At 54.8% G+C, this 13,422-nt stretch overlaps 1 protein-coding gene across 1 annotated transcript in view; it reads right to left on the reverse strand.

Moving 5' to 3' along the window:
- Positions 1-938: 938 nt before the first annotated feature.
- Positions 939-13,422, reverse strand: part of LOC140406208 (multiple epidermal growth factor-like domains protein 8) — a 159,340-nt gene continuing 146,856 nt past the window's right edge. Inside the window, exons 6-8 of the mRNA XM_072494351.1 lie at positions 5,466-5,597; positions 1,857-1,970; positions 939-1,211 (exon numbers count right to left, since the gene is read on the reverse strand). Coding sequence (XP_072350452.1) covers positions 959-1,211; positions 1,857-1,970; positions 5,466-5,597 — 499 coding nt within the window. The 3' untranslated portion in view covers positions 939-958. The remainder of the gene's footprint in view (positions 1,212-1,856; positions 1,971-5,465; positions 5,598-13,422) is intronic.

The raw sequence follows: 13,422 nt of genomic DNA on the forward strand, positions 1-13,422 counted from the left end.
AATGCCTTCAGTTCCTTCCTCCAGATCATTAATGTATATTGTGAAAAGTTGTGGTCCCAGCACCGACTCCTGAGGTACATCAATAGTCACCGGCTGCCATGCTGAAAAAGACCCCTTTATCCCCACTCTCTGCCTTCTGCCAGTCAGCCAATCCTCTATCCATGCCAGGGTCTTACCCTTAACACCATGGGCTCTTAACTTATTTAACCGTCTCCTGTGCGGCACCTTGTCAAAGGCCTTCTGGAAATCTAAATAAATCTCGTCCACTGGTTCTCCTTTGTCTAAATTCATTGTTACTGCCTCAAAGAACTCCAACAGATTTGTCAGACATGACCTCCCCTTGCAAAGCCTTGCTGACTCAGTCCTATTTTATCATGCACTTCCAAGTACTGCGCAATCTCGTCTTTAATAATGGACTCTAAAATCTTACCAGTGACCGAAGTCAGGCTAACCGGCCTATATGTCCCATCTTCTGCCTCCCTCCCTTCTTAAACAATGGTGTTACATTAGCCACTCTCCTGTTCTCTGGGACCCTCAGCTATCTCTATTAGAACCCTGGGGTGTAGTCCATCCGGTCCAGGTGACTTATCCACATTCAGATCTTTCAGTTTCCCCAGAACCTTCTCCTTAGTAATGGTCACTGCACTCACCTCTGCCCCCTGATTCTCCTTTGCTCTGGCATTAGGTCTCTTCCACCCTGAAGACTGACTAACTATTCAATTCGTCTGCCATTTCTTTGTTTCTTATTATTACACATTCTCTCTCCAACTCACTTTCACTCTCTTCCCCCCTGCAATCTCCCCATCTCTCTGCCGGACTCTCTCTTTTTCACTCATTCTCTCTCTCTCAACCCCCACTCTATTTCTTTACCACAGCAATTCTTCCTTTCCTCTCACGCGTCATTCCCATCCACTCCACAACCCCGAGTCTCTCTCCTCCCTCTCCCGCTGCTCCCAACTCACGTCTTGTTGCAGTATGAACTGCCATCGCCCGCATATCCTCTGTTACAGTGACATTCAAAGGATTCAAAGGTGTTCCTGCAGGTGGCAAATGAATTACAGTTGTCCATTCGGAGGCGGCACTCGTCAATGTCAGGACAGACTCCATAGGACCAGCTGGCTGGCTCACTGACCGACAGGTTGTAGAGACCCAGCAGTGCAACCGAACAATTCTCAAACCCTCGGAGTCTGGAGAAATCACCCGCCAAACACCTGGGAAACAGCAGTGGACATGTGAGGAAGGCAGCAGATAGACACCAGACAGAGTTAATCACACACAGAGAAAACCAGACACCAGACAGAGCTAAGCACACACAGCGACACCCAGACAGAGCTAATCACACACAGCGACAGCCAGACACCAGACATAGCGAATCACACTCAGGCACCATACAGAGCTAATCACACCCAGACACCAGACAGATTTATTCACCCCCAGACACAGCGAATCACACACAGCAACACCCAGACAGAGGTAATCACACCCAGACACCAGACCGAGCTAATCACACTCAGCAACACCCAGACAGCAGACAGAGCTAATTACACACAGAGACACCCATTCACCAGAGAAACACTCAGACACTAGCCACAGGTAATTACACAGACACCTAGACACCAGACAGAGCTAATCACACACAGAGACACCCAGGCAGAGTTAATCACACAGAGACATCCAGACACCAGGCAGAGCTAATCACACACAGAGACACTCAGAGTTAATCACACACAGGACCCAGACAACAGACAAGGTTAATCACATTCAGACATCCAGATATCAGACACTACTAATCACCAACATGCATAGGCCAGTCCTCGACCCAAAGACCACCTACACGTCCCTCTCCTGAACATTACCTGCCAATGGTGGGATTGTCGGAGTCTCCACACCAACCGCACTCAAAGTTTCGCAGACAGTCCTTACAGGTGAGGAATCGAGAGCAATCTAGACACTTACTGACCGAGTGAATGCTGCAAATAGGAGATAGAACACAGGCTCAATTTTATCCAGCCATGCCCACAACCCTGAGAATAGGTAGAGAAGGTATACACTCTCTCTGCACTGGCGTAAATCCTTTCGCCTTTGACCTTTTCTCTATTGTCCCCCCTCCTACCATCCAACAGCATGAGAACCCATCGCATTTGAAACTGCCTTCAGTTCTGAGAAAGAGTCCTATTCAACTCGAAACATTAACTCTCTTTCTCTCTCCACAGATGCCACCTGACCTGTTGAGTTTTATCCAGCGCTTTCTATCCTTAATTCCGATCTCCTTTTACTTACCATATGGCGAGGAGCAGGAGAAGGAGGATGAGGGATTGGAACTGAATGGAAGAATTTAGTTTGGGAGGAATAAAATTCAAAACGCGAAACACTTGTGGAGCCATAGCGGGGCAGGGAATTAGATCTATAGATAGTGCAGCAGGGAATTAGATCCATAGACAGCGGGGCAGGGAATTAGATCTATAGATAGCAGGGCAGGGAATTAGATCTATAGATAGCAGATTCGATCCAGAGATCAGTAGAAGTGGTAGCACGAGGGGGATTGAAGCTGTTTTGCTGTACGTGGGATCCCGAGGTTTGACAAATTGGGGATTGGAGGTGATGGTAAAGCTGAGCGATCTACTGATCAGGATGGAGGTCAAATACTGGGTGCACTGGGATATTGTGATTATGGAGTGTGTGTAGCGGAGGGTCAGCGAGATGCTGAGATAGAAGGGCAGTATGCAGGCAAATCTCAGAGAAATTGAAAAAAAATAGGTAATAATAGGGGATTTCAACTTCACCAATGTTTTTTAAAAAATTTAGAGTACCCAATTATTTTTTATTTTTTTTCCAATTAAGGGCAATTTAGCGTGGCCAATCCACCTAACCTACACACCTTTGGGTTGTGGGGGTGAAACCCACGCAGACACGTAGAGAATGTGCAAACTCCACATGGACAGTGACTCAGGGCCGGGATCCAAACCTGGGTCCTCAGCACCGTAGTCCCAGTGCTAACCACTGCGCTATTGTGCTGCCCTCAACTTCCCCAACATTAAATCCGATAGTCAAAGTGTGAAAGGCTTGGAGGGGGCGGAATTCTTAAAATGCATCCAGGAGACCTTTTTATGCCAATATGCAGAAAGTCCTACAAGAGAGGGACCTAGTTTTAGGGAATGAAGCCGTGCAAGTGGTTGAAGTTTCAGTTGGGGAGCATTTTGATGATAGTGACCGTAACTCAGTAGTTATGGAAAGAGACAAAAGTTAAAGTTCTGAATTGGCACAGTGGGGGCAATTTTAATTGAATAAGACAGGATCTGGCCAAAGTCGGCTGGGAGCAGATACTTGCAGTAAAATTTGATTAATTCACAAAGGAATACAGGGTCACATATTCCCGTAAAAGTGAAAAATGGGAGCAATAAGTCCAGAGAACCCTGGATGTCAGAGTTGGATTGGGGGGGAAAGGGAGGCTTATGGCAGGTACCAAAGTCTCAAAACAGCAGATTCCCTGGAGGAAGATAGAAAAGGGCTGAGGGTCACTTTAAAAATAAATTAGGAGAGTGAAGAGGGGACATGGGAAAAAACTGGTGGGTAAAATAAAGGAAAATCCAAAGCTGTTTTGTAAGTATATTAAGGACAAGAGAATGACCAGGGACATGAATGTAGGAGACTTGATCAGTAAGTTTGCAGGTAACACAATAATTGGTTGTGTGGTAAGGAGTGAGGAAGAAAGCCTCATTAGGGACCTGTGAGGCAATGTGTGTGTGCAGCCGAAAGACATAGGTGAGGTTTTAAATGAGTACTTTGCATCTGTGTTCACTATGGAGAAGGATGATGTAGGTATAGAAATCAGAGAGGGGGACTATGGTATATTTGAACAACTGGGAAGGAGGAGGTATTAACAGTTTTAGCAGGCTTAAAAGTTGATAAATCCCCATGCCCAGATGAGTTGTATCCCAGGGTGGAAATCACAGAAAATCAAACTTTAGTGAAAGGGAAACATTTGGAAAAAATTATGGAGGGGCAAGAATTAATCAAGAATAGTCAGCATGGCTTTGTCAAGGGGAGATCATGTCTCACAAATTTGATAGAAGTTTTCAAGGAGGTGACTTGGCGTGTAGATGAGGACAGTCTACATGGACTTCAGTAAGGCTATTGACAAGGTCCCACATGGGAGACTCGTCAAGAAGGTAAGAGCCCATGGGATCCAGGGCAATTTGGATATAAAATAGGCTTAGTGGCAGGAGGCAGTGGGTGATGGTCGTATGTTAACTTTGGAAGCCTGTGCCCAGTGGTGTTCTGCAGGGATTGGTGCTGGGTCTCTTGCTGTTTGTAGTGTTCATTAATGGTCTGGACATGAATGTAGGAGACATGATCAGTATGTTCGCAGATGACACAACAATTGGTGGTGTGGTAAGGAGTGAGGAGGAAAGCCTTAGATTACAGGACAAAATACAATGAGTGTACAATGAGTGGTTGGAACCTAGGAAGTACAAAGGACCAATGGGATCTTGGTGTGCATGGCCATAAATTCCTGGGATTCTTGCCTTTATTAATCGAGAAGAGGAGGGAGGTTATGCTGGAGCCTTATAAAACGCTGCTTAGGCCGCAGCTGGCCTACTGTGTACAGTTGTGGTTACTTCACTATAGAAAGGAAGTAATTGCACGAGAGAAGAGCCACCAGAATCTTACCTGGCCTGCTGCATTTCAAATGTCAAGAGAGACTTAATAGGCTGGAGTTGTTTTCCTTGGAGCAGAGAAGGCTGAGGGAGGTCCTGATTGAGGTGCACAAAATTGAGGGGTATAGATGGAGTGAATAGGAAGGAGGTTTTCCCCTTAGTAGATGGGTCAATAACCAGGGGGCATAGATTTAAGGTCAGGGGCAGGAGATTTAGAGGAATTTGAAGAAACACATTTTCATCCAGAGGGTGGTGGGAATCTGGAACTCACTGCCTGAAAGGCAGGAACCCCTCACAACATTGAAGAAGGACTTATGTGCGGCACGGTGGCACAGTGGTTAGCACTGTTGCTTCACAGCGCCAGGGACCCGGGTTCAATTCTGGCCTCAAGTGACTGTCTGTGTGGAGTTTGCACTTTCTCCCCGTGTCTGCGTGGGTTTCTTCCAGGTGCTCCGGTTGCCTCCCACAGAAGAAAGATGTGCAGGTTATGTGGATTGGTCACGCTAAATTGCCCTTGGTGTCCAAAAGTTAGGTGGGTTTGCTGGGTTGCGGGGATAGGGTGGACTTAGGTGGGCTGCTCTTTTCGGGGCCGGTGTAGACTAGATGGGTTGAATGGCCTCCTTCTGCACTACAAATTCTATATGATACACCATACAAAGCCAAGGACCAAGAAATTGGAAACGGGATTACAGTGAATAGGTACATGATCGTCGGCGCCAAAAGGCCTTTTTTTGTGCTGCAAAAACGCTACAACTCAATGTTGGAAGGGGGCGAGAGGCATTGGGACAAGGACTGCAGGGGCCTCACCTGTCATACCAGTCCCGACACTCCCCAGACGGATATTTGGCTAGGTAGGTGGTGAAGAGGAAGCAGGTGTGTGTGGACTCACACCAGGCACACTGGCTAGAATTGTTCAGACACTGGCGGCATGTTGACAGCCTGTCAAAGAGAAATACAATCCTGTGAGCAACGGAGCTGGAACCGGCATTCATAGCAGAGACAGGAGGTGAACAGGTACCACAAAAAAATCCGAGCGCACACACGCTGATCCCAGCCCGGAGACACGACTCCAAGCGCACACACGCTGATCCCAGCCATGATGACACAACTCCGAGCGCACTCACGCTGATCCCAGCCTGGTGACACAACTCCGAGCACACACACGCTGTTCCCAGCCCAGTGACACATCTCCGAACGCACTCATGCTGATCCCAGCCCAGTGACACAACTCCGAGCGCACTCACGCTGATCCCAGCCTGGTGACACAACTCCGAGCACACACACGCTGTTTCCAGCCCGGTGATACAACTCCGAGCACACACACGCTTTTCCCAGCCCGGTGATACAACTCCGAGCACACACAAGCTGTTCCCAGCCTGGTGACACAACTCCGAGCACACACACGCTGATCCCAGCCCGGTGACACAACTCCAAGCATACACACGCTGTACCCAGCCCAGTGACACAACTCCGAGCACACCCACGCTGATCCCAGCCCGGTGACACAACTCCGAGCACACGCACGCTGATCCCAGCCCGGTGACTCAACTCCGAGCACACACAAGCTGTTCCCAGCCTGGTGACACAACTCCGAGCACACTCACGCGGATCCCAGCCCGGTGACACAACTCCGAGCACACTCACGCTGTTCCCAGCACAGCGACACAACTCCGAGCACACTCACGCTGTTCCCAGCACAGCGACACAACTCCGAGCACACTCACGCTGATCCCAGCCCAGTGACACAACTCCGAGCACACTCACGCTCATCCCAGCCCAGTGACACAGCTCCGAGCGCACTCACGCTGATCCCAGCCTGGTGACACAACTCCGAGCGCACTCACGCTGATCCCAGCCTGGTGACACAACTCCGAGCACACACACGCTGTTTCCAGCCCGGTGATACAACTCCGAGCACACACACGCTTTTCCCAGCCCGGTGACGCAACTCCAAGCATACACACGCTGTACCCAGCCCAGTGACACAACTCCGAGCACACCCACGCTGATCCCAGCCCGGTGACACAACTCCGAGCACACGCACGCTGATCCCAGCCCGGTGACTCAACTCCGAGCACACACAAGCTGTTCCCAGCCTGGTGACACAACTCAGAGCACACTCACGCTGATCCCAGCCCAGTGACACAACTCCGAGTGCACTCACGCTGATCCCAGCCCGGTGACACAACGCCGAGCACACTCATGCTGATCCCAGCCCGGTGACACAACTCCGAGCACACACACGCCGTTCCCAGCCCAGTGACACAACTCCGAGCACACACACGCTGATCCCAGCCCGGTGATACAACTCCGAGCACGCACACGCTGATCCCAGCCTGGTGACACAACTCCGAGCACACTCACGCTGATCCCAGCCCAGTGACACAACTCCGAGCACACACACGCTGTTCCCAGCCAGGTGATACAACTCCGAGCGCACTCACGCTGATCCCAGCCCAGTGACACAACTCCGAGCGCACTCACGCTGATCTCAGCCTAGTGACACAACTCCGAGCACACACACGCTGTTCCCAGCCCGGTGATACAACTCCGAGCACACAAACGCTGTTCCCAGCCCGGTGATACAACTCCGAGCACACACAAGCTGTTCCCAGCCTGGTGACACAACTCCAAGCACACACACGCTGATCCCAGCCCGGTGACACAACTCCGAGCACACACACGCTGTTCCCAGCCCAGTGACACAACTCCGAGCACACTCACGCTGATTCCAGCCCAGTGACACAACTCCGAGCGCACTCATGCTGATCCCAGCCCAGTGACACAACTCCGAGCGCACTCACGCTGATCCCAGCCTGGTGACACAACTCCGAGCACACACACGCTGTTTCCAGCCCGGTGATACAACTCCGAGCACACACACGCTTTTCCCAGCCCGGTGATACAACTCCGAGCACACACAAGCTGTTCCCAGCCTGGTGACACAACTCCGAGCACACACACGCTGATCCCAGCCCGGTGACAAATCTCCAAGCATACACACGCTGTACCCAGCCCAGTGACACAACTCCGAGCACACCCACGCTGATCCCAGCCCGGTGACACAACTCCGAGCACACGCACGCTGATCCCAGCCCGGTGACTCAACTCCGAGCACACACAAGCTGTTCCCAGCCTGGTGACACAACTCCGAGCACACTCACGCTGATCCCAGCCCGGTGACACAACTCCGAGCACACTCACGCTGTTCCCAGCACAGCGACACAACTCCGAGCACACTCACGCTGATCCCAGCCCAGTGACACAAGTCCGAGCGCACTCACGCTGATCCCAGCCCGGTGACACAACGCCGAGCAAACTCACGCTGATCCCAGCCCGGTGACACAACTCCGAGCACACACACGCTGATCCCAGCCTGGTGACACAACTACGAGCGCACTCACGCTGTTCCCAGCACAGTGACACAACTCCGAGCACACACACGCTGATCCCAGCCCGGTGACATAACTCCGAGCGCACTCACGCTGATCCCAGCCTGGTGACACAACTGCGAGCACACACACACTGTTCCCAGCCCAGTGACACAACTCCGAGCACACTCACGCTGATCCCAGCCCAGTGACACAACTCCGAGCGCACTCACGCTGATCCCAGCCCGGTGACACAACTCCGAGCACACACACGCTGTTCCCAGCCCAGTGACACAACTCCGAGCACACTCACGCTGATCCCAGCCCGGTGACACAACTCCGAGCACACACAAGCTGTTCCCAGCCCGGTGACACAACTCCGAGCACACACACGCTGATCCCAGCCTGGTGACACAACTCCGAGCACACTCACGCAGATCCCAACACAGTGACACAACTCCCAGCACGCACACGCTGTTCCCTGCCCGGTGACACAACTCCGAGCACACTCACGCTGTTCCCAGCACAGCGACACAACTCCGAGCACACTCACGCTGATCCCAGCCCAGTGACACAACTCCGAGTGCACTCACGCTGATCCCAGCCCGGTGACACAACGCCGAGCACACTCATGCTGATCCCAGCCCGGTGACACAACTCCGAGCACACACACGCTGATCCCAGCCCGGTTACACAACTCCGAGCACACACACGCTGTTCCCAGCCCAGTGACACAACTCCGAGCACACTCACGCTGATCCCAGTCTGGTGACTCAACTCCGAGCACACACACGCTGATCCCAGCCCGGTGACACAACTCCGAGCGCACTCACGCTGATCCCAGCCTGGTGACACAACTCCGAGCACACTCACGCTGATCCCAGCCCAGTGACACAACTCCGAGTGCACTCACGCTGATCCCAGCCCGGTGACACAACTCCGAGCACACACACGCCGTTCCCAGCCCAGTGACACAAATCCGAGCACACACACGCTGATCCCAGCCCGGTGATACAACTCCGAGCACGCATACGCTGATCCCAGCCTGGTGACACAACTCCGAGCACACTCACGCTGATCCCAGCCCAGTGACACAACTCCGAGCGCACTCACGCTGATCCCAGCCCAGTGACACAACTCCGAGCGAACTCACGCTGATCTCAGCCTAGTGACACAACTCCGAGCACACACACGCTGATCCCAGCCCAGTGACACAACTCCGAGCACACTCACGCTGATCCCAGCCCGGTGCCACAACTCCGAGCACACACAAGCTGTTCCCAGCCCGGTGACACAACTCCGAGCACACTCACGATAATCCCAGCCCGGTTACACAACTCCGAGCACACACACGCTGATCCCAGCCCGGTGACACAACTCCCAGCACGCACACGCTGTTCCCTGCCCGGTGACACAACTCCGAGCACACGCACGCTGTTCCCTGCCTGGTGACACAACTCCGAGCACACACACGCTGATCCCAGCCTGGTGACACAACTCCGAGCACACACACGCTGATCCCTGCCCGGTGACACAACTCCAAGCACACACACGCTGATCCCAGCCCAGTGACACAACTCCGAGCACGCACACTCTGTTCCCTGCCCAGTGACACAACTCCGAGCACGCGCACGCTGTTCCTAGCCCGGTGACACAACTCCGAGCGCACACACGCTGTTCCCAGCCCGATGACACAACTCCGAGCACACTCACACTGATCCCAGCCAGGTGACACAACTCCGAGCACACTCATGCTGTTCCCAGCACAGCGACACAACTCCGAGGACACTCACGCTGATCCCAGCCCGGTGACACAACTCCGAGCGCACTGACGCTGATCGCAAGCCTGGTGACACAACTCCGAGCACACACACGCTGTTCACAGCCCAGTGACACAACTCCGAGCACACTCACGCTGATCCCAGCCCAGTGACACAACTCCGAGTGCACTCACGCTGATCCCAGCCCGGTGACACAACGCCGAGCACACTCATGCTGATCCCAGCCCGGTGACACAACTCCGAGCACACACACGCCGTTCCCAGCCCAGTGACACAACTCCGAGCACACTCACGCTGATCCCAGCCCGGTGACACAACTCCGAGCACACACGCTGATCCCAGCCCGGTGACACAACTCCGAGCACATACACGCTGATCCCAGCCCGGTGATACAACTCCGAGCACACACAAGCTGTTCCCAGCCCGGTGAATCAACTCCGAGCTCACACATGCTGATCCCAGCCCGGTGAATCAACTCCGAGCACACACACGCTGATCCCTGCCCGGTGATACAACTCCGAGCGCACTCACGCTGATCCCAGCCCAGTGACACAACTCCGAGCACACACACGCTGATCCCAGCCCAGTGGCACAACTCCGAGCACACACACGCTGATCCCAGCCCGGTGACACAACTCCAAGCACACACACGCTGATCCCAGCCCAGAGACACAACTCCGAGCGCACTCACGCTGTTCCCAGCACAGCGACACAACTCCGAGCACACTCACGCTGATCCCAGCCCGGTGATACAACTCCGAGCACACACACGCTGATCCCAGCCCGGTGACACAACTCCGAGCGCACTCACGCTGATCCCAGCCTGGTGACACAACTCCGAGCACACACACGCTGTTCCCAGCCCAGTGACACAACTCCGAGCACACTCACGCTGATCCCAGCCCAGTGACACAACTCCGAGTGCACTCACGCTGATCCCAGCCCGGTGACACAACTCCGAGCACACACACGCCGTTCCCAGCCCGGTGACACAACTCCGAGCGCACTCACGCTGATCCCAGCCTGGTGACACAACTCCGAGCACACACACGCTGTTCCCAGCCAGGTGATACAACTCCGAGCGCACTCACGCTGATCCCAGCCCAGTGACACATCTCCGAGCGCACTCACGCTGATCTCAGCCTAGTGACACAACTCCGAGCACACACACGCTGATCCCAGCCCAGTGACACAACTCCGAGCACACTCACGCTGATCCCAGCCCGGTGCCACAACTCCGAGCACACACAAGCTGTTCCCAGCCCGGTGACACAACTCCGAGCACACTCACGCTAATCCCAGCCCGGTTACACAACTCCCAGCACGCACACGCTGTTCCCTGCCCGGTGACACAACTCCGAGCACGCGCACGCTGTTCCCTGCCCGGTGACACAACTCCGAGCACACACACGCTGATCCCAGCCTGGTGACACAACTCCGAGCACACACACGCTGATCCCAGCCCGGTGACACAACTCCGAGCACGCACACGCTGTTCCCTGCCCAGTGACACAACTCCGAGCGCGCGCACGCTGTTCCTAGCCCGGTGACACAACTCCGAGCGCACACACGCTGATCCCAGCCCGGTGACAGAACTCCGAGCACACACAAGCTGTTCCCAGCCTTGAGACACAACTCTGAGCACACACAAGCTGTTCCCAGCCCGGTGACACAACTCCGAGCACACTCACGCTGATCCCAGCCAGGTGACAACTCCAAGCACACACACGCTGATCCCAGCCCAGTGACACAACTCCGAGCACACTCATGCTGTTCCCAGCACAGCGACACAATTCCGAGGACACTCATGCTGATCCCAGCCCAGTGACAGAACTCCGAGCACACTCACGCTGATCCCAGCCCGGTTACACAACTCCGAGCACACACACGCTGTTCCCAGCCCAGCGACACAACGCCGAGCACACTCACGCTGATCCCAGCCCGGTGACTCAACTCCGAGCACACACACGCTGATCCCAGCCCGGTGACACAACTCCGAGCGCACTGACGCTGATCCCAGCCTGGTGACACAACTCCGAGCACACACACGCTGATCCCAGCCCAGTGACACAACTCCGAGTGCACTCACGCTGATCCCAGCCCGGTGACACAACGCCGAGCACACTCATGCTGATCCCAGTCCGGTGACACAACTCCGAGCACACACACGCCGTTCCCAGCCCAGTGACACAACTCCGAGCACACTCACGCTGATCCCAGCCCGGTGACACAACTCCGAGCACACACACGCTGATCCCAGCCCGGTGATACTACTCCGAGCACACACAAGCTGTTCCCAGCCCGGTGAATGAACTCCGAGCTCACACATGCTGATCCCAGCCCGGTGAATCAACTCCGAGCACACACATGCTTTTCCCAGCCAGGTGATACAACTCCGAGCGCACTCACGCTGATCCCAGCCCAGTGACACAACTCCGAGCGCACTCACGCTGATCTCAGCCTAGTGACACAACTCTGAGCACACACACGCTGATCCCAGCCCAGTGACACAACTCCGAGCACACTCACGCTGATCCCAGCCCGGTGCCACAACTCCGAGCACACACAAGCTGTTCCCAGCCCGGTGACACAACTCCGAGCACACTCACGTTAATCCCAGCCCGGTTACACAACTCCGAGCACACACACGCTGATCCCAGCCCGGTGACACAACTCCCAGCACGCACACGCTGTTCCCTGCCCGGTGACACAACTCCGAGCACGCGCACGCTGTTCCCTGCCCGGTGACACAACTCCGAGCACACACACGCTGATCCCAGCCTGGTGACACAACTCCGAGCACACACACGCTGATCCCTGCCCGGTGACACAACTCCAAGCACGCACACGCTGTTCCTAGCCCGGTGACACAACTCCGAGCGCACACACGCTGATCCCAGCCCGGTGACTCAACTCCGAGCACACTCACGCTGATCCCAGCCCAGTGACACAACTCCGAGTGCACTCACGCTGATCCCAGCCCGGTGACACAACGCCGAGCACACTCATGCTGATCCCAGCCCGGTGACACAACTCCGAGCACACACACGCCGTTCCCAGCCCAGTGACACAACTCCGAGCACACTCACTCTGATCCCAGCCCGGTGACACAACTCCGAGCACACACACGCTGATCCCAGCCCGGTGACACAACTCCGAGCACATACACGCTGATCCCAGCCCGGTGATACAACTCCGAGCACACACAAGCTGTTCCCAGCCCAGTGAATCAACTCCGAGCTCACACATGCTGATCCCAGCCCGGTGAATCAACTCCGAGCACACACACGCTGATCCCTGCCCGGTGATACAACTCCGAGCGCACTCACGCTGATCCCAGCCCAGTGACACAACTCCGAGCACACACACGCTGATCCCAGCCCAGTGACACAACTCCGAGCACACACACGCTGATCCCAGCCCGGTGACACAACTCCAAGCACACACACGCTGATCCCAGCCCAGTGACACAACTCCGAGCGCACTCACGCTGTTCCCAGCACAGCGACACAACTCCGAGCACACTCACGCTGATCCCAGCCCGGTGACACAACTCCGAGCGCACTCACGCTGATCCCAGCCTGGTGACACAACTCCGAGCACACACATGCT

Source organism: Scyliorhinus torazame, unplaced genomic scaffold, assembly GCF_047496885.1.
Source record: "Scyliorhinus torazame isolate Kashiwa2021f unplaced genomic scaffold, sScyTor2.1 scaffold_362, whole genome shotgun sequence".
NCBI classification, from domain to species: Eukaryota; Metazoa; Chordata; class Chondrichthyes; order Carcharhiniformes; family Scyliorhinidae; genus Scyliorhinus; species Scyliorhinus torazame.